General features: G+C 32.7%; 2 protein-coding genes, 1 long non-coding RNA gene and 1 pseudogene across 3 annotated transcripts; 2 read left to right on the top strand and 2 right to left on the bottom strand.

Annotated features, from left to right (window-relative positions):
• The first annotated feature begins 648 nt into the window (after window positions 1-648).
• Window positions 649-2,523, top strand: LOC134264183 (putative nuclease HARBI1). The gene is made up of 2 exons (XM_062746479.1): window positions 649-1,388; window positions 2,304-2,523. The coding sequence occupies exons 1-2, from the start codon at window positions 649-651 to the stop codon at window positions 2,521-2,523; spliced, it is 960 nt and encodes a 319-aa protein (XP_062602463.1).
• Window positions 2,524-3,612: 1,089 nt separating this feature from the next.
• Window positions 3,613-9,824, top strand: LOC134264184 (uncharacterized). The gene is made up of 3 exons (XR_009991465.1): window positions 3,613-3,967; window positions 6,549-6,676; window positions 9,660-9,824. It is a non-coding gene; the product is annotated as an uncharacterized LOC134264184 (long non-coding RNA).
• A 6,293-nt stretch (window positions 9,825-16,117) lies between these two features.
• LOC134264186 (carbonyl reductase [NADPH] 1-like) lies at window positions 16,118-20,587 on the bottom strand. The gene is made up of 2 exons (XM_062746480.1): window positions 20,564-20,587; window positions 16,118-17,182 (listed from the first exon to the last, which is right to left on the bottom strand). Exons 1-2 carry the CDS (start codon window positions 20,585-20,587, stop codon window positions 16,352-16,354), a joined length of 855 nt encoding a protein of 284 aa, XP_062602464.1. The 3' UTR covers window positions 16,118-16,351.
• Window positions 20,588-20,868: 281 nt separating this feature from the next.
• On the bottom strand, window positions 20,869-22,133 carry LOC134264185 (carbonyl reductase [NADPH] 1-like; annotated as a pseudogene).
• Window positions 22,134-22,213: the final 80 nt, after the last annotated feature.

The raw sequence follows: 22,213 nt of genomic DNA, 5'->3' as shown, positions 1-22,213 counted from the left end.
ACTTCATGTAAAATTAGTTGAATCTGATGGGTCGAGAAACATTTGTTCAAAAACACTACTACCCGCTGAATAATGAAGCCACGCCCTCCAGCGTAGCAACAATCAACATTGCTTGACGACGGGTGGTATTCCAAAAAAAAGCGACTGCGCAGAATTTATGCGCGCACGGTTAACTGTTATATGCATTTGTATAAAACATTCAGTATAATATAATAAATGTTGCATGTAGTTGAGTGTAACATTGAAAATTTTCACCCCTCGAAAACCATTGTCAACCTCGGCTGTGCCTCGGTTGACAATGGTTTTCGAGGGGTGAAAATTTTCAATGTTACACTCAACTACATGCAATATTTATATAATATTCACCTTCAGCGATATTTCTTTAGTGTTTAAACATTTGATCTGTAAGAACTCTAAATTAATTTTGGATGTGGTTCATATGCATAAAAATTCTTATTCTGCTAAGTATATGCTCAAGTGCCGATTTACCTTAAGCAGAGTGACGTTTTTTATTTAGTACGTCACTTAACGTTGTAAGTGGATTGCATGACGTTTCTTATTCTTACTTATATGTCATAGAATATGCTTTAAGTTAAACAACCCCTCACCTTGTCTAAAGTTTTTAAGCATTTTGCTTACCACAGCAAAATGGCTGCAAGACAGCAAAGACAACACCGTGTTTTTAAGCCGAGATTAGATCCCTTTACGGAATACAATGCTTTAGGACTTATCACACGCTACCGTTTTGATAGACAAGGAATTGAATATATCGGGACACTGATTGACGATTTCGTTTCACCAGCAACAAGTCGAAATTGTAGCATACCAACTAATTTACAAGTCATGATTGCTCTTCGCTATTTCGCAACAGGAAAAATGCAGTTATGTAACGGGGATGACTTCGGAATTCACCAATCCACTGTGTCTAGGATTGTTCAAAGGGTCTCTACAGCCTTAACTCGACCGCATATCATTCAAAGATATATAAAATTTCCTACCGACGCTCAGACAATTCACCGGCACCAGACAGACTTTCACGCAATCGCCAATTTTCCGGGAGTGCTCGGCGCTATCGACGGGACCCATGTTAGGATATTGCGTCCTACAGTTAATGAAGAAGAATTTGTTAATAGAAAAAACTTCCACAGTGTTAATGTGCAACTTGTTGTGGACGCACATTGTCATATACTGGACATAGTCGCCAAGTGGCCAGGGTCAACACATGACGCAAGAATTTTGCGAGAAAGTGGCATTAGCCAATTATTTCAAACACCCGGACTAATTCCTGTTAAATGTCACCTACTCGGCTATAGTGGCTATCCGTGCAAGAACTGGATCCTGACTCCCTTCCTTAACCCTGCAACCAAACAGGAAAGAAGATACAATGGGTAAATATGTCTTATTTAATAATCATGTAATACTGCGAACTTTTTTCTCATGATTTTCTACATCGACATATTTCCAGGTTGATTTACAGTCAATTACCGAATTATCGCCATTCGATAAAACAAAAAACAAAACCAGAAATAAAATACATTTTCAAGTTAGAACCTACCCTCCCCCTAATTAGGCCATTTCAAGTTTATTCACTGTTTAGCGTCCACTCATCTTTCAAAAACCTACCTACCTATTCGCAAAAAACACACAAGCCAAAACAGAAAACACAAGCTTATAAAAGTCAAAAAATGACGTCCTTCAAATGATTTGATCTAACTAAACTTCTTTACTAGAAGAAATATCTATTCCTAAGCAAAAACAACGGATTAAATGCTTACAATGCACCCAATATAAATTACTGTACCGAATTATTTGGAGAAATTTACAAAATTCAAAAATTTCGTCTAAATTTATCAATTTCAGGACTCCTGTTATTGTGTGTTTTTTCTCATATGGGGTGTCAAAAACCGAGGCGCACGCGGACGCTTAATGTAGAAAAAAAAAACTTGGAATGGCCTTATTTCATACATCTTCATTAATCAATTATTTATTTATTTTTCAATCATAGATCACACAAGGTGACGAGATGCATTGTTGAGAGAACCATAGGACAATGCATGGAAAAGACGTTTTCATGTACTGTAGATCACTAAATTTTCGCGACACCTTATTTTCGCGAGATAGTCATTGACTTTTGATTAGCGAGACAAAATTTTCACGAAGTTTGGTTATTGCTCTATGTAATCCTGAAGAATACTATTATATGCGAGAATTAAATTTTTGCGAGCACACTGTCTCGCGTAATTACGCGAAAATAAAGTTCTCGCGAATAAAAAGTTATTTACAGCATTACATTCTGAGATAAGGTTGTGTCCAGAGAGGGCTTGCAAGATTATAATGGCCTGCGCAGTACTTCATAATTTAGCAAAATTGCTCAACACGCCAATCATTGACGAGGATCGTGAAAGTGGCGATGATTCTGATGAGGGCAGTGATGAAGATGATGCCGACAACAACAACAACTGTGTCCCTGACAATCTAGATGGTAGAGCATACAGAAATCACATTACAGTGAATCATTTCTAGAGTGAAGACTTATTTATTATTTTACCATTATCGAATATAATTTATTTTCAGTATAAACTTTAATGTTTGAAAATAAAAAAAATGTTTTATAAGTCTTTTTTATTGAAGTCTTTCAATTGTTGCTTCAGAAGGGCATTCCTCAGACGGAGGTTCTCAACTTCGAGTTGAAGTTTCTCTCTAGCTAGGTTACATGTAGCTGTAGTTTCTCTTGGAGAATTTGGCGGCATCGGGAAGGCCGAGATACCCAGTGACACGTCTTCTTGGATAATGGACTGACTCGTGCACGTTGAGAGCTGTGGGTCGAGTTGAAAATCCTCCACCACTGGGCTGTTTAAAAATAATTTTTAAAGAATTATACTCGTCATTTATGAGCATCAAATTATCGATTTACCGGTACTATTTTTTTAAAAAAAATCAGTTATGAACAGGCAATATCGAGATTCGTTAAAAAAACAGTAATAAAGTTGACTGACACTTCAGAAAGCCTTACCCTTGCAGTGAACTCGATGGAATGTCTTCCATGCCCCTGTTGAAATTGTTAAACGTCATCAAAGAGGAATCAAAGGCCCCAGATATTCCGCAGATAGAAACATTTTCCTCACCAAGTACCTCCTCAACAGCTTGTGACAATGCACTTAATGGTTTTTCTGCCGGCCCTCCACCTATGTAAATTGAAGCATTTTATTTTTATTTAAAATTTGTTTTTTGTTGCTTTCAAAAAGATATATCCGTTATTTCATGTATTTAATATCAATTCTCTGTAATTATCAAAATTGGTTGGCCACGCATAGAAAAACATTTTGATTTTTTTATAATAATTTTAAACAGCTATGTCATTAATTGTAAAATCTAAAGTGGGTTTATGAAATAGACCCTTGGTTGCCATAGAAACGGGGTGCAAAATTCTCAATTTCTTTAATTTTGAAAAACGTGTACTTATCAAGAAAAACTGTGTCCAGAAATGAAAAGGGATAACTTAATATGTTTTCATTATTTAAATTTAATACTAAAGATTAAAGTAATTATATCTGTAGTTTTAATTTAATCTCTCAATTGTAAATGGCCATTTTACATATTATAACATATCAGATATGTGATTGGTTTAGTGGAGTTTTTGGAGGCTTAAAACAAAAAAGGCACACTGATTACAAATTTAGTAATAATTAATTATGAAAGGCTGATATTTGATTATATCAAAATATGTAAAATATTGGTGGGAGACTCAAAGATGTAAAAGGAATTCAAAGGTAAAGATTACTTTTTTCTACATTTTGAAGCATTTTTTGCTTCCTAATTACTTCCCTTGAACTACTCTCTAACGTTTGGAGGTACAATGTGTATTTAGTAAACAGCAATGAACATTTTCTGGCGAAAGATCTCATCAAAGTTTTACAGTCTGGAAGAAGAAAAGAAGGCTAGACATCTTAAACAATGAAGACAGAAGGTAAATTTATGCATTACAAAAATATCAAGATTAACAAATGCATATTTTCTTAATTTTATTTGCCTTACAATACACAGTTGTTTTACCGGTAGTGGTCAGTGGTCCCTAGGCCAAACAAAAAAATATCTTTGTTTACTGTTACATGCTGAAAAAAATAGGGTCGGTAGGTAGGAATTTTTTTTTATTTTATTGAATTTTTTTATACACAAATTCACATGAATTGGTTGAATAACAAAACAGTTTTACTATTGTATGGTGCCTTACTTTTGTTTGGCTTGTAACATGGGTGGTTTTTTACCAACTGCCTTACAACTCAGGGGTGTGCAATTAAAAAAAATCAAGTACTAGCCCACAGGCTTGTAACAGCAATAAACATGATAAAGTTACTAGCCCGAAGTTAATAGTGAGCAGTCCAAATATAGGGGCAAAAAAGTGTAAACAAATATTGTAAAATGTTCATTGTTGAAAAAGTCAGGGTTCTAAGCCATCCCTTTTAAAGCTGAAGTTTAAAAATTTTAAGAAATTATCTTTTCTTTTCTGAACATATTGTACTATAGTGTAGCTTATCTAAAATGAAGCAAAATCATTTTATTTTCATTTCAAACCATAAAATACAATTGATATATATAAAGTTTAACCACATAACACTTAGCAGTTAGTTGATTGGGGGACCGTAAATAATGGAAAGAGATATCTGCATGTATTTACCATTAACAGAGGAATAGAGGAAATTCGGATTAGGAAAAAAACGATCGTTTTTTGAAGTAAATAAGTCAGGTAGTACTTCAAAATGGATAAGGTTAAAGTAATTTAAGAACAGCTGAAGCATGCTGCCTGAAAAATTTTCATTAGTTGGAAATTAAAAAGTAAAACAATGAGTGAAAATACCGTTTGTATTTCTCATGTATTATATGCATAATTTTAATTTTTACTACCCCAAAAACGGTAGCACCGGGCATCAGGCGATGCTAGTTGCACACCCCTGCAACTGCCACGAAATGGTAAGCAAACTGCAACGAACTCGTTGGTGTAGAAATTGAACTCGCTGGTTTTGTTTTTGTACTTTCAATTTCGATTTCAAAGACGAATGTAAAAGTTAAACTGACCGGCCAGTAACTTCCGGATTTCTACGACGAAAAAAAAGTTTGGGTCGGCGATGAAAATTAGGGTCGGTCGGGTAACCGTAAACAAACATAATTTTTTGTTACGCCTTATCAAATCAAGCGAACTATACCTTTTGACAGTTTGACTTTCTGACCAATGAATTAATTATTTTTATTAATAAAAATGAATTTGAAGCATATAAACATCACTTGCTGATACAGCTGACCCCCCCCCCCCCCCCCCCCCCGAAAATATAAATGTCTATATAGCAGTGTATAGAGATTGTATAAAATCTGTGCCTTTCAGTAAATTAATTTTTATGATGTGCTGAGAGAGACTTTTAAGTGAACATTATTTATCTTTATGATATAAATTTCTACTTCTGTTAGTTTTCATTCATTGTTTATCCTATTATTTCAATTCTTTATTGGCATTAGGCACATATTTTACAGAATTGTGTTGTTAAAATATTTAACTAGAGCAAGTTTGTTTCTATAAAAAAAGTGCACGTTTATAATGTGTGAGCACAAGCCTAAAGTAACAAAATGAATAGTATTCTATATATCAGCAAAATATGGTCATGTGATGTTCATAAGCAGAAAATAGGAAAACAGCATGTTTGTTTTGATGTCATTGTTTTATTTAATAGCTTCTATCTTTTAAACTTTAAATTTATTATATATATCCACAACTGTACTATATGTATTGAAAAATAGATCTAGGTTAAGAATGCACTGGAAATATTGAGTTATTTTTGTTTATATAGACTCTTTCATTCATCTGTGAAGTACCGGTACTGTATAATCTATAGTTCAATTTTTGGGAATAATAATAATCTTTTCAAATAGCAAACAGTAAAAAATATATATGTACACTTGTACATATGTATTAGTGTTAAAACAAAATTAAACTAGAGGTACTGTGAGCAATGAGCTCACTAGATGATACCCCCTGCCTCCCATATGGTTATAACTGATGACAAATCCATGTTTTACTGTGGCCGGGAAACCCAAAATATGTGTCGAATCAAAAAGTAAAATAGGAGGTGCACAATGGCAATATGTAATAAAGATTCTGTGAAAGGTTCATTAAATTTCACTCATTGCAGTGGTATAAGAGGAGTTGCAGATAATAAGAGATGGGTTCCCTAAAGCATAACAGATAGACGGACATACAGACAGATGGACGTACAGCTAGACGGACATACCGATTACAGTATACCATACCACTTTTCAAGCGGATGGTATAATTAAACTATATACATGTACATGTAGAATTGTAGATTTATAATGATATTTGTTTTATACACACTGACCATGTTTTATAATATTCTAAACAAATTATTTGATACTCAGGCAAATATTCACTACTGGTAAGATGATCACACACATGAACATGTCTGTGTATGAATGAAATTAATTTTCCTTTTGATCATGTTCCTAGGAAAATAATTATTTTCATCATTTTTTCATCAAAGGATTTACCATATAAGATGAATAAAGAAAAAGTAAGACCAGTAAACCAAAACAGGACCAAATAGGCCATGACTGAAGTTCAAGTGCATTCTCAAAGAAAGTGGACAGCCTAGATTTTGTTCTTTTCAAGGTAACCATTCTTAAAATATGAAAGTAAATTAAGGAGATAGATAGATAGATAGATAGATATTTATTTGGTATACAGTACTACACATACGTTGCAATATTCACAATATAATTTAAGATATATATATATAAAAGATGGCATTAAACAATATAATTAATATAAAATATCGGAATCAATCATTTTTGAAAGACATGAATTAATAAATTTGATTCACATAAGATTATATTTGTATACCAAGGATAACCCATGAAAGCCAATGGCTTATTTCCAATGGGGTCCTTATACTCAAACATGTATATTTTAATTGGATGTTAAATAATATAAGCAGATAAATATAAAATTAAGATACTATAGCTAAGATATGGGATCAAGTTGACAACACAGAGATCCTTAAAAATGAAGTGTATTATGAATGTATACCAAATATTCACATGATTGTAATTGGAACAACTTATACTAATAATAAAAACTAATAAAACACAACTTGACTTTTACACTGGGCAATTCCCCTTTCTAATAAAAATTTCTTGACACTTCTTTTAAAAGCAAAATTATTTCCAGTATTTAAAACAGGTTTAATTTCTGCTGGTAACATGTTCCAGTCTTTGATTCCATTAAAATAAAATGATTCAGATTGCTTTTGCTTAGTTATTGGAACGACAAAATCTGCATTTGAGACTGATCTAGTATGATAGCTACTAAAATTTGACCGTAGTATAAAATGTTCATTAAGATAAGAAGGGGCTTTTCCTTGAAAAATATTAAAAACATGGTTGAGTCTAAGCTGAGAAACTCTATCTTGAATATTTAATAAATTTAATTGACTAAGTATTTCGTAATTAACAGATGCCTGTGGACCTAAATTCAAAATAAAACGAACCATCTTGTTTTGACAAATTTGTAACCTTTTCTTTAAAGTTTTGGATAGCCCTGCATACCAAGCACTACAGGCGTAATCAATATGGCATTGTATTAATGCTGAACACAGAGTCATTTTACAAAAAGTATCTAAAAACCGGGCTTGTCGGTACAGAAATCGCAATCTATTATTTACTTTCTGGACAATCGATTCAACAATGTATTCACCACTTAAACATTTGTCGATCAAAACTCCAAGATATTTAACTTTTTCTTTACAATCAATGTTATGGTCATTACATACACATGTACAACCTGGAATTTTTCAACATTTTGAAGCTTTCTTTTGGAACCAAATAAAATGCATTCAGTTTTACCTAAATGTAACGATAATTTATTATCAACAAGCCAGTGCGAAGTCTGATCTAAAACTTTACCAAGCTTTTCTGATATAAAATCAGGATCTTTATGTGCAAATAAAATGGCACTGTCATCAGCGTATAAAATAAGTTTACAATCTGCGTCAACACTAGTAACCATGTCATTAACGTAAATTAAAAATAATAAAGGGCCTAGAATACTGCCCTGTGGTACACCACAAGTGATAATACCAGCATCTGATGAAATTCCATTACTGTGAACAAACTGGTTTCTTTCAGACAAATAAGATAAAAACCAATCAACAGATTGAACACCAATTGCTTTTAGTTTTTTACATAGTATGTCATGGTCAACAGTGTCAAATGCCTTTTGCAGATCAAGCATAACCATTCCAGTATATAATCCCTTTGCAGTATTATCTCTTATAAAATCAAATAAATGTATCAAACAAGTTTCAGTGGAGTACTTACTTCTAAAACCAGATTGAAACTCATATAAGATATTATTACGATCTAAGAATTTTGAAAGTTGCATATGAACAGATCTCTCTAAAATATTTGAAACAACACTAAGAATACTAACCGGTCTATAATTACCTACTTCTAGTGAACTGTTCTTTTTGTGAATAGGTTTCACCCTAGCTGTTTTCATATCTTCAGGAACAATGGAAGAAGAAATGGATAAATTTACAATATATGTTATAGGAATCTTTAGAAAATCAGCTCCATCACGAATGAACCTAGCTGGAATATCATCAAGCCCCGTACTTTTAGAAGGGTTCAATTTTAAAAGCTCTTTGTATATAAAACTTTCACTGACTGTTTTCAGAGTAAAAAGATTATCATTTTTGGAATAAAAAGATTTAAAACGTTCACTATCCACACTAAAAATATTTAAAGGTGTGGGGAGTTTGCTTACCAGTGAAGCTGCAATATTAACAAAAAAATCATTAAAATGATTTGCAACAGATTTTGGTTCATGACAAATATCATCATCAATTTTTAAGCAGACATTCCTTCTGTCCTGACGTTTATTATTAAGCCCAAGGTCTCTTAGGCTCTGCCATAGATTTTTCGGGTTATTTTTGTTTTCTTCGATTTTACTAGATATGTATTCTGTCCTTGCAACTTTAACGTCTCTCTGTATTTCATTTCTAATTCTGCAGTAGTTTTTGTAATGTTCTTCCTGTTTTGTTTTCCTGTATGAATAAAGTAAAGAAGGACAGATGATACAAACAAAAAATGGATGCCTGGATTGGTATATATTTTTTGGCATAATTTAATTGCAAATTAATGATGCTATTAATAAATTTCTAGAATATTAAGAAATTGTAAACCTTCTGTGATGTTCAAAAGTCTGCCCTCTTGAAACTATCCTTATTAATCTATACAAATATTTTTCACTTCAAATTCCATTTTTATGCAAATATGAATTAAAAATTAAAAAGTACTTGAAGAAAGTTATTAATTTTACTGATATAAACATGACCCCAGTTGTTATTTTCAAATTCTTTGACAAAAGTTTGTATCATCTGTCCTTAAATTGTTAAAAAAATATTTCAGTTTTATATCTAAATTTAAACCTTGCTTATTTCTTTTTTTTAAAACAAAATTTAATACCTGACCAGTAACAGAAGAATTATTATACTAGAATAAAGAAAACAACTTTCTAAAGGATTACATGTACACATTTAATTAGCTTGAAATCAGTGTATATTGGAAAGTGCAGGAATTATTTACCATTGCAGGTTGAGAAGGGATGCCATATTTTAGGTTTGAAACCAGGCAAGTGAAAGCTGAATTCCAACCTACTTCAACATACTTGTACCCACTGTCTTCAAGATATCAGTGTTTGAGATGTCAAAGTTCAAATATAATAGGAACATGTTTATCGTATTATGTGATGGCATCCTCAAATCTTATGCTGTATAACAATATGTTTTATAACTTATCAAGCTGTATCCTGTGCCTTGCCAAAAAAATCAACTCAGCATAATTCTCATTAACTAATTATCAGTGTTACTTGCGTATGTCAATGTAGGTCATTACTGGTACATGCCTGACCAACAAAAACTCTAAAAGTGAAAAATCAGAGACAAGATTTTCAGAGCAGCAGAAACAGTAGAATTTGTCACATAAATCTAATGATATGTACCGTAGTTGAGAATACATGTACTCTAAATGTTGCATATATGAAAAATAAAAAAAAGCGAAAAGTTCTCTTGTTTTCAGAATTTATATTTACATGTGAAAAAAAAGAAAAGGAGATTGATATACATATGTAGTTGGTGTGATGTTGGCAGGAACCTAGTAAAATGAAAGGAAGAACTTCCTTAAAATGATACTTGTGGGGGACAGTGTCTCATGGGGGGGGGGGGCATTGTTTCAACTGACTTTACAGAATACAAAAGATCCATTGCAAACCTAATTATTAATTATATGCCAAACACTATGTTTAAAGTTTTCCATTGTTGGATATTTATGTTTAAATCCAAGATAACTTACCCAAGAGGATGTGATTTTTTTTAAACCAATGTAATTTTTCTCAAGTTTAAAGCCGTGTTTCATAAGTTTTAAAAGAAAAAATCAGAAAGGGGGGGGGGGTAAATTTTTGACTTCGTTCAAAGTATCTGTGGTTTGCAGTTGCCCATGAATTTAATAAATAATTATACAAAGTAACAAGTTGAAATGAGTAAAATATTATGAATGTCCTGCTTGTTTTAGTTTCATTTCAGAATTTTTCATGTTTGACCAAATCTTGAAAAAGTAAAAGCCACAAGGTTTTGCAATTATTTGACATAGCATTACAAAATGCATTATATTTTTGCAACATCATAAAGATGCAAATTTAAGATGCCAAAAAATTTAGTTCACATTCACATTTAACTCATTACACAGGTTTTATAAAAGAGTAAATAAGTGTAGTTTTGGGAATATTGTTACGTTAAACGCAGCCATTTTGGTTAAAAATCTGGTATTCCTGTCTCCATGGTAACAAATCTTGCATTCCTGTTTCCATAGTAATAGAGAATGGATAGGGAAAATTTTATTTCATATTATTTTCAATCTAAGGGGATAGTTTCAGGAAACTTGAAACATACCCTGGTTAGTCTACATGTACTTCAAAATTGTCAATTTTACGGAAAAGGGAGGGGGGCATTTTGTGCAGGTGTTCACAGTTCTCCTAATCTAAGAACATATTTACATGTATTAATGCTCTTGGAAATGGGATGTGAATATTTTTACATGACACTTCTCCTAGATATTGACTAATTTTACTGTAAATGACATCAAAACAGGTAGAAAGGAACATTTCTTTTCTATATGAACTTAATGAAATGTGCATATGTTCCTTGAAATACGGAAATTTTGCAGATTTTGGGTAATTTTTCATCAGTTTTTTAAAAAAAATGTTTAAGTGTCCCATAAATATTTTAATGTGTTTAAAATAACTAATGTACCATCTATACAATGCACTGTTTCCTGAATTTCAAATCAGTGTGCAAAGTATTAAAAAATCGCTTTGAAAAAGGGTCTAAAATGGTAATTTTCTCAATTTGGCAAAATGCCAAAATCCCCAAAGCTAAGCGTTGTTAAGCCATTATGTAGAATTACAGTTTTTAAAAAAATATGTTGTTATACTAGAGAGGAATAATGGTAGTTTTGAAACAAAAGTAGATTTTCCCATTCTCTTGTTTCTTTTAAGCTCATTTTTATCCAGTAAAACCTACAAAATCACGTTTTTTGGTCAAATTTTAGAAAGAATTTACATGGGAAACAATAGGTGCTGTTACCATGGCAACGAGACTTTTTTTGAAATAAAAAAATATAAAACCATTAATGATGTGACAATGTGAGTACACACAAAAAGTTTCATAGAAATTGAAAATGTAGCGTGGCCAAGCATTATTGATATTGTTTGATAATTACAGAGAATTGATATTAAAAAGTTACATTTTCTTTATCAAAGAAATACAGGGGATCACTTTAGCTGAGATGGTAATATTTTTTCACTATGGCTTGCTAATTTTTGAGCTGATTGTAATTCACTATAGTATATGATTTTTTCTGTTTCTGAACAAATCATTATTACATAGATCTACGCATTTGTTTGGAAAATCTAAAAGTTCTTCGCGGTGTGCACAATCTAATTAAAAGTATATGTTGGATCCCATGTTAGTGTAGCGAGTATGCGAGAGGATCTAACATCTACTATTTATTAGATTGTGTAAAGTATTTTCGGTAAATGAAATTGTTGGTCGGGGGGGGGGTATAAAAAAATAAATGTATGGATATACTCTCGCACAGGCCATTAGGGTACACACAGTGACACTATGACCAATAATATACTGATAAATCAAAACAAACAATCTGCATGATTACCAAGGTCGTCCGAATTTCCGTAAACTTTCTGTGCTAAAATAATTTCCAAATTTGACACAGTCTACTCTTTCAGTCTTTGACACCTGTCTTTTGTCATTCGAATTTAAACGACCCAAAAGTCCTACGGTACAGTATTATACATGTAACTTTGGTACTTAATAAAATAAATTTTTCATACATTATGAGTCTCTTGACTTGGAATATCAAATTTAGAATTTCACAGTTAGGTCTGATCTACTGCTTACATCCCGTTATAATGCCTCAATACCGACAATAGAGTTATCACCCTTATATCACTTGTATCTTAGGTACGGTAAACTAGAACTGTCTAATAGGGACAAATACCCCCCGCTGGGTTTTTCAGAGAAGGTGCCAATTTACAATACTTTATGGATCTAGAGGTGTTCAAAATTTACTTACAAAAATTTGAAGTGAAATATATATTTAATTGCTCATTATGTTTCTTAATGAATGAAACAAAAGTGCTACCAAATGAAACATCAATACTAATACACTGTAATCATGGTAATTCCATTGTAACATTTTTTTTAATTCTGCATTAAAGAAATATATTGCAATTGTGTTTCATGAAACTCTGCAAACTGATTGTTGAAAAAAAAAATCATTATACAAAATCAAATTAATCTTGATTATGACTTGATATATCAAATTCATTTTGAAAATAAAGTGCTGGTCATCCAATAATGAAGTGCTTTGACAGACAATAAATTACAATTTAGAGAATAAGAGAAGAGAGATCTTTAATTCTTGTGCCTTATTCCCTGGAGATTAGATAACACAGATGCTCGATAAGAGATATGCCTTAACAACTTCCAACACCAAACTCATTAATTTATCTTTAACTGGATGCATGTCCAGTCATTATTCCCAAGAGACAAATGAATTTACATTATCTTCTGTGCAATGTAAAAACTGTTTTAAACATAAGTTGATGTTTCTTTTTTTAGTTTTAATGAGTTGTTTTAAGCTATAGTTCACATTTTGTACAGATAGTCTCAAACCTTATACATGAGCCCAAAATGAACAAGTCAATTAAAATAAAAAATAAAACCTGTAAAATGCCGAAAAATGGACAAATAAAGTTGAAAATTCCAGGTGCATACCTTCATATGGTGAATAATAAGTGTACAAATTTTCAGATAAATCCTTGCAATAGTTTGTGAGAAACGGTCTGCACAAGACCACAAAATAAAAATGAAAAAACACCTGTAAAATTCAAAATAATCATCCAATTAAGATGAAAATATCAGGTGCACACCTTCATATGGTGAATAATATGTGTATAAATTTTCAGACAAATCCTTCCAATACTTTCAGAGTAATGGTCCGGACAAAATCTCGTCTACAGACAGACAGACAGACGGACATGGTGATTCCAATATACCCCCCCTAAACTTCGTTTGCGGGGGGTATAACAACATGGCTGACATAACATGCATACCAAGCATTTCACGAACCTGTTTTTTGCAAACTTCTTCTAAAATCAGAAATTTCTCCTCTCCCCTTCATGTGGATGTTATGCCACTTCTTTTCGACTTCTTCTATAGTCCGGACGGTTGAAGGGTTGGCCGCATTAATTGCTTCAGTAATAGTTTTCCATACTTCCCTCTTCTTTTGAGTGGTCACTCCGGCGCCGAATTTAGCCCTAAAAATTTTCTTATAATCGTTAAATAAACGCGTTAGATGTAAATATTCCTCCAGTGTCCAGTTCGGTTTACGTTTTTTCTCTGCCATACTCAGACGATGATGATGACGTAGAACGGGAGATTCAATATCGTCAAAACCCGCAATGACGTCACACCATTGTGACGTTTTAATTTAAGCAAGAAGAGATATGCTTTGCTAAGATGCACTAAGTAAGGCACGTAGAATTTTTATGCATGGGACTTAAAGTATGCTTCTTAGTTAAGCAGTTTGATTTGGGAATAAGTATAGTACTTAAGAAAAGTTCTTAGATTTTTTATGCAAGGTTTGTATGCTTAAAATTCTTAAGTCCTTAAGCATATACTTAAGTCCCAAATTTGTGCTGAGCAAGTTGGAATTAGATTAAGCAAATTGTTTAGTGTGTTGCATAAAAGTTCTCAACTGTTAAGCATATGCTTAGAATATGCTTAACTTTAAGCATGGGTTTTACTTGTCTTAAATATTTGAGCATGTTGCTTAGTTTAAGAAAGCAAGATGGATGCTCAACAAATTGCTAGAAAGAAAAGAAAATTTAAACCTCGTGTGGATCTTCTTCTAGAGAGCTAAAGAGCACAGAAGGAAAGAACATATTATCTATGGGCGATATAGGAAATATTTGTTTGAAGGAGAGTTTTGTTAAACATTGATCCTAATAACATTCTCAAGTGACACACAAGCGGAATATCATTTTTGAATATTTTTCTGGAATAAAGCCCTCAATATGGCATACACGCAATAGTTAATGCTTAATATCAAAGAGAGAGGGGGAAAAGGATTGTTCTTCGTTTTTGGACAGAACATAAATAACTTTAAAAACCAATTCAATTTGATTGAAAACAATTTGTTTTAATTTTGAAGCACTATATATTGATTCGTTTGTTTTTATTTACCAATTTGTCAAAAATAATAATCCGAGTTTAAATATTTTGTTTTGTACTTCTTTAAAACTTGCTTAATTCTTTTTCAAAAACCAAGGAGGTTCATAATGAACGAATCAAATTATAAAATACCTGCGGATGAAATTGTTTATAGCAATTCCACGGCAATGACAGACAATGAGCAAATTGTGATCAGAAAAGCTCATCTGAGACCTCGACTCAGTTAGGTGAGATTAAAATACATGTGACTAAATATTTCTTGAATATATAAGTATACACATATTTTGTATAATTTACCATCATCGATTAAAATAGAAAAAAAAATCGCATGCAATAACGTCTACGACATGACAATACTCCACGCCTGTGTTGTCAAGAGGAGGGGAGGGGTCAAGACACAAGTAGCCTGGATTTGTAGCAGGTATTTTTTATTCTTATCATGTACATAATGTTTATTGTACTGTATTACTTGTCTGATATGATCAAACGTAGCGTCTTAAAAATATTTTTTTTTATATTTTGGTACTCCTCCTTTTACAAAGAGCCGACTTACAATAATTTATGCAGTTTTTACAGAACCTTTTTGGGATGGGTTTCAATTTTTCTGAAGTATCTCCTTCATGTTCTTGTTTTTTAATCAGAATTCTCTTATTCAAGGACATAATTTACCCTAAAAGTTAAAGACTGAGTGCGTTGGTGTAGAAAATACACTGCATTTTACAAACGCTTTTGTGCTTATTGGGAGATTTTTAAAGATACATTATTTCCCTGTGTGTTGCATCTATATTTCTTATAAATTTGATATTTGTATGCATTATTTAGCAGCCAATATAACTCAAAAGGATAAGAGAGGTTCTCATGTGGAATGCAGTTTGAAAAAAAATTCAGATTCAAATCCAGATAAAAATATTTGAAGTTGAATGAAGATCTGAACTAACTCAAAACATATCAACAAATTACAACTTAGAAGACATAATATGCAACTCACTCTAACAAGTACGTGCTTCAAGTGGAGAACTTTCAGTTGTTAAAAAATTGCTACAGTAACTACACACAGTAAATTATCAGTATAAAATGTGCTGCTATACAAATAAATTATCAATAAAGCACTAACCTTTATAATTTTAAACAAAATTAATATTTTTTAGCCTTTTAATTGTAGCAACAGACTTACATTTATTTAAAAACTGAGCATATACATGTACTAATTTCGCAAAACATGTAAGATTAAACAGTTTATTGTACAAAACTACTTCATTATATACAATTTATTTTGTCAAGATGATGCAAAACTTATAAAATGTAATACGAAAAGTAAAAACAGAAATGGGAGTGAGTAACAATCCTTTTATGTACAAATATTTTCTTTTTTTTCTTTATTTTTAGAGAGCAAACAAAAATACCCTAGGAATATGTCTCATGTATAACTGATATTTAACGTACAATTATAATAAAGCAGGGAATTCCAAAAATTCTTACGGTTTATATTTGCCAATATATTCGTTCCACTTGTGAATTTCCCTGTCTACTACAAAGTCACCAGCTGGACTTTCAATGCCTTCCGGGAGAAGAGCTAAGTAAAGAGGTGTATCAGCCCCTTCGTCAATGGTTTTGTTACCTGTTTGTGAGGACATATCGGTTTTTACATGACCTGGGCAGCAGGCATTAATTATTACGCCTTTTCTCGCATCTGCAGAAAGCTGGCGTTGTAGGATTTGTGAGAGCACGGTGACACCAACTTTAGCCATCCCGTATGCACTCTTTACATAACCATTCTTTTCATGCTCACTAGTTTTTGCACTTCGAATAAAATCATTCATCAACTCCGTCAACTCTTCCTTTGTAATATCAGGATTAAGGAATTTATCTTGTTTTTCTGAACTACATTTTCTAATTGCAAAACTGCACGCATCACCAGATATATTGACTACTCTTGCATGTGGTCTTAAAAGAGGGAAAAGTGCATCTGAAACTGCAAGTGTTCCAAAGTAGTCGGTTTTGATTGTTGCCTCAGCTTGCTCGCCAAAAGGAACAGTTGATGACTTCTTGAACGCAATTCCAGCGTTATTGACAAGAACATCCAAGCCGCCATAAGTGTTCTTAATAAAGTCTGTAAACCTTTCAATGCTAGACTTGTCAGTGATGTCAAGCTGGTGGAACTTGGGAGAAAGCCCCTCATTATTAAGGCTCTGTACAGCCTCCTTACCACGTTCTTCATCCCTCGCTGTTAGAAAGACGTCACCTTCAAATTGCTTACATAGGCCTCGTACGACGGCATATCCAATCCCCTTATTGGATCCAGTTACCTATAGGAATTTTAAGATACTATTAGAAATTGGTATGATTAAATTTTTTCTATCGAAGATACCGTATAGCGGTTTATTTTAGCGGGGTGCTAATTTCGGCTTATTTTGGCATTGTGATAATAACACGCTTAAATTTTCATCGCTTAAGGTAGGATTCTTCTCTGGTTTCTGACTAGATGGAATATTCAAAGTATTTTTGTTGATATGTCTTATATACATGTGTATTTAGATGTAAGAGATTTAAAAGACAATATTTTTCTTTCCTCATCACAATTATACAACTTTAAATAGAAATGGTAAACTGCGTTTGAAAACTAGCAATGACTACATTTTTGGCGGAATGGTGGCGTATGAAAATATCTTCTTTTCTGCCTCTCAAAATTATTATAGAACATTGAATTTAGTTATAATTTTTACGCAGACAAAGACTAGACGAAATTTTTAAATGTAAGTTATATTAATAATAAGGGACTAAAGTTTCAAAATATGTCAAATAAATTAGATTTTTCACACATAGTAGAACTATGTTGGCTTTTAAATGCTTCAAATCTGAGTACAGACTTGAGCCAAAAATCCGTAAAAAGTGTTATATCTCTCTTAGTAAACGATCAAAACTTTTATTTTTTGCATCATTTTATACCTGTATGTGACAACTTTACTATATGTGACAATTGGAAAAAGTTAAATATAGGAGGCATATAAAAATGACTAATAAATTCCTAAAAATTTAAGAAAAGTAGAGGAAATTCGGATTAGCAATTATATTTTATAATGTGGTAATTTCATCTTATAGGCCCTATTGGTAGTATCTTTTTATGAAAATTCCAATCTTTTGATTTACAAGTACATCGCATGATTGGAAAGTAATTTTTTATTCTAATGTCCTAAAAAGATAATGACCTTGACCTGACCTTGCCTCAATATTAAACGGTCAAATTTAATCTCACTGATACCATCACTTAGTGATATTGTCCTCTTGATTCTGTGAAAATTTCATTAATTTTTAAATACAAGAAATGTGAGAAGAATCCTACCTCAATTATTCACAATTAACTCTTGTTAGTGTTCATCTGCGAAGAATTGAAACCCCGTTATCGCTAAAATAGATTACGCCACAATTATTGGCATGCCTTCGAGCAGGCAAAACGCCAAATTTTACATCAGCCACCATCTCACTCAGTGGTCAAACATCGATATTTTTTATGCCCGCTCAGCAAAACATTAGAAATATTAGACTTTTTTTCGTATAGATTTGTATAGGAACAACTTTTTAAAGGTATAACAATATCAATTTACGACTTGAAATTTAAGATATTAAATAAATTGTCCATTTATTGTTGGCAAAACAGAACAATCTACACCGTTCACAAGTTTTCGCAATGTGAAAGTAACAACCGGAACATGCTCACATCTCACGTGTGCAGAATGTAACAACTGGAACACATGCTCAAGTATCATGTCAAAAGACAAGTTCATAAACCCTGAAAATATAAACATATTGATCAATGGTGTATAATTGAATCCAATGTTTCCCATTAAAAGAAGTGCGTGTATATATATCTTGACGAAACAACACTGCACGTTTGATCTGAATAACTTTATATGGTTTCTCGGGAATGATCAAAATTCTTTAGCTGTTCCAAACACCTTGATTATATATAGGTCAGATTCAGTAATTCATGTATTTGCATCTAGGGTATGTTTAATATTGTGCATCCTTAAATGCATCAGTCTTACTAGGTTTATAGTAACTTTAAGAAAAACTGCTCCATATATATAACTTGGTCCTTCATACCAAAAATTGTTGGTCATTTGCAGTATGAAAATTAACATCTCTAGATGCATTACTTATGAAAAGTTCAGTCACCCTAGTCCTGGTAATTACTGAGGAATGGAGCTGCACCAAAATCTTAAACATGTTCAATCATCGGGAATCCGAATCAGGTCTGACAGTGTATACTGTATACATATTCACATCATTCATACATTTCAACACTGCTCCAAAATTATCTTACACATTGTCACTGTAACGTATATACATGTACCTAGATGCACCATCCACGCAAATTCGGTTTAGTAGGCTTTTTTTTTAAATTTTGAATGGATTTTTCTTCAAAATGTTCAACATGTCAGTCGTTGACTATACGATGTAGCTATGATCTAACATCAGTAGCATGTCTGGAAGTGTGTATCCTTATTTATTATCCTTAGAAAATTGCTCTAGGTAAAGCTTTTAATTACTTGGAAATGTACCAGTTCTAAAACCTTAACCTGGTTATTTTCTAGAAAATGTAGGTCAGATCCAGCTTCTGATGGGTCTTGTACAATGCAAATGCAAATAACATAGTGTAAAATCACATATTTTCGTGTGGTCAAATTTTCTCGGTTTGAGAAAAAATTATTTGTTTGTGGGGATTTAATTTTGTAGCTGGAAAATGTTTAGTAGTTATGCATATGGAATTTTCCATTTCGTGGTGGACATTAATTCTAGGGTCTCCTCATACGTCAAAAACAACGAAAATTAACCCACCAACCCCCACCACCCACGAAAATTAGTGATTTCACAGTAATCCATGCAATTTTGGTAATTAAAAGACGTAGTTTCTTGGAAATAGTCTTGATCCTATAACCATAATCTGGTCACCGATCCAGAAAACAAAGCTGATAACCTATAGCTAGATGCATCAACCATGAAAATTTCGTCTAAAGAGGAAATATGCATAATTTACGTAGTTACTTAGGAATGGACTTTAACAGGCATGTCGACTCCGGGAGTATAACATAATCTCATCTTGACTTCGTGAGGCTGAATTAAAATTCCTCTTCCACTCTTGCAATTCAGTTTCAAACTAAAAACATTGAACGCTATCTATATACTAAATAGAGAGCGTTTAAATGATTTTAAAAAAGGCATTCATGGTATTGACTTTGTGCATATCATTCATGTTGTAATTAAGGTTTAACTTGGCTTGTACAAAAAGCGAAGTAGAAAACATTTAGCTTATAAAATTGGTAACACTCTATCTCGACTTTTCCATTTGAAAACTTTATGCTTGATGCTTATGATACATTAATCATCCAATGGTTGCTTTTTTGCAGATAATGAAAAGAATCATTAGAACAAGCCCTTTTGGCAGAAATACTTTTAATTATATAAATCATATTATGAGAATATTCTCAAAATAAGATCAAAATAATGCATTGTTGTTTGATAAAATTAACTGCAAAAAGTTTACTTCATACCCTAAGAGCAATCACTATTTAAATCGCAAACGGAAATTGTGTTATTGATTGCGCAAACACTGCAGGGCCCCCAACTAAGCTCCATGCACTGCACTGGTATTACTGATCAAGCCTGCATTGAAAGTTTAGAATTATTACTTTAGACTCCTGTCCTTTGGCCATGTTTCAATGAAGTTGTAATGACGTTCAACGTCCTTTTTAAATAACATGTTATAATCGGAGGTGTTATGGACTCGGACTCTTAGGAGGCACTTTTTGTTTTATAAGAAGACACTTGATATAGCAATCAGCGTTTTCAGGACAAGATAACAAGTAGGATGTATTTCTGTAACATCAGTCCATCTCCATAAGCAATAATACAAGCCATTTAAGTCCATTTACACAGAAACGACTCTCCTGGGAAATACAGATTTTTTGCTTCCAGAGAAATCACAGTAGAAAAGTGTAACTTTGATATATATTTTCAATTCTTTGGTTTTCTTTTTTCCCTCCTGTATAAGTACCACATCAAAAGACTGCTAGATGATTAAATTTAAAATATGCGCTTGAGATTTCGATATGCTATTTAGCTACGTATGTAAGTACTAGTCTCAGAAAAAGAAACATATATATCAACAAATATAACTTCTTTTCTCTTTTTTTCTCTCTTTATTTAAACTATAAGACAAAACTGTTTTAAACAGTAATATAAGGAAACTACAACTTCATTCCTGTAAATATCGATTAATCATACAAGTGGACCTGTTAGTACGACACACATAACGATTTGGCCTTAAAAAGATCGGTACAATATACAAACCATAAGATAAAATGATACCTGAGCTTCACACTTAAGTCATATATTATGAATTTTCAATATTGATTAACATTCAATATACAACATTTCAAAACGAGTATGTGTATTCATTCCACCTGTGAACTTTTCTATCCGCCACAAAGTCACCCGCTGGAGTTTTGGTACCCTCAGGAAGAAGGGCCAAATAAATAGGTGTATCTGCCCCTTCGTCAATCGTTTTGGGGCCTTTGTGTGATGACATGTCAGTGTCTACGTATCCAGGACAACAACAATTAACGAGGATGTCTTCCCTGGGATCTTCAGACAGCTGGCGTTGCTGAATCTGTGTAAGAACGCTAACCCCACTTTGGACATTCCATAAGCACTACTTGAATAACCTTTCTTCTCGTGATCCCCATTTTTGGCTGCCTGAATGAAATCTCTCAACAAATTTGTCAGCTCTTCCGTTGTTATCTTGGCGTTTAGGAATTTAGCTTGCACCTCATGACTACATTTTCTTATAGCAAAACTACTAACCATACTTGACACATTGACTACTCTTGCATGTGGCCTTAATAGAGGAAAAAGAGCATCCGATAAAGCAAGGGTTCCAAAATAATTTGTTTTGATTGTTTCTTCCGCCTGCTCTCCAAATGGAGCTGTTGATGCTTGCTTGTATGCCATTCCTGCATTATTGACAAGAACATCCAAGCCTCCATAAGTGTTCTTGATAAAGTCCCTAAACCTTTCAATGCTAGACTTGTCAGTGATATCAAGCTGGTGAAACTTTGGAGAAAGTCCCTCATCATTCAGGCTCTTCACAGCCTTCTGACCGAGATCTTCATTTCTTGCTGTCAGAAAGACGTCACCTTTAAATTGCTTACAAAGACCTCTTACGATAGCATATCCAATCCCTTTATTGGAACCAGTTACCTAGATAAATGCATATATATAACCTTTACATGAATAAATTATAGGCTTTTTAGAAGACTTTTGTACTAAAACTGGACAAG

This window comes from Saccostrea cucullata, unplaced genomic scaffold (assembly GCF_032062105.1).
Source record: "Saccostrea cucullata isolate Sc308-1 unplaced genomic scaffold, CSIRO_AGI_Scuc_v1 ctg17733, whole genome shotgun sequence".
NCBI lineage: Eukaryota > Metazoa > Mollusca > Bivalvia > Ostreida > Ostreidae > Saccostrea > Saccostrea cuccullata.
The sequence above is the reverse complement of the archived record's forward strand: the minus strand, read 5'-3'. Positions and strand labels throughout refer to the sequence as shown.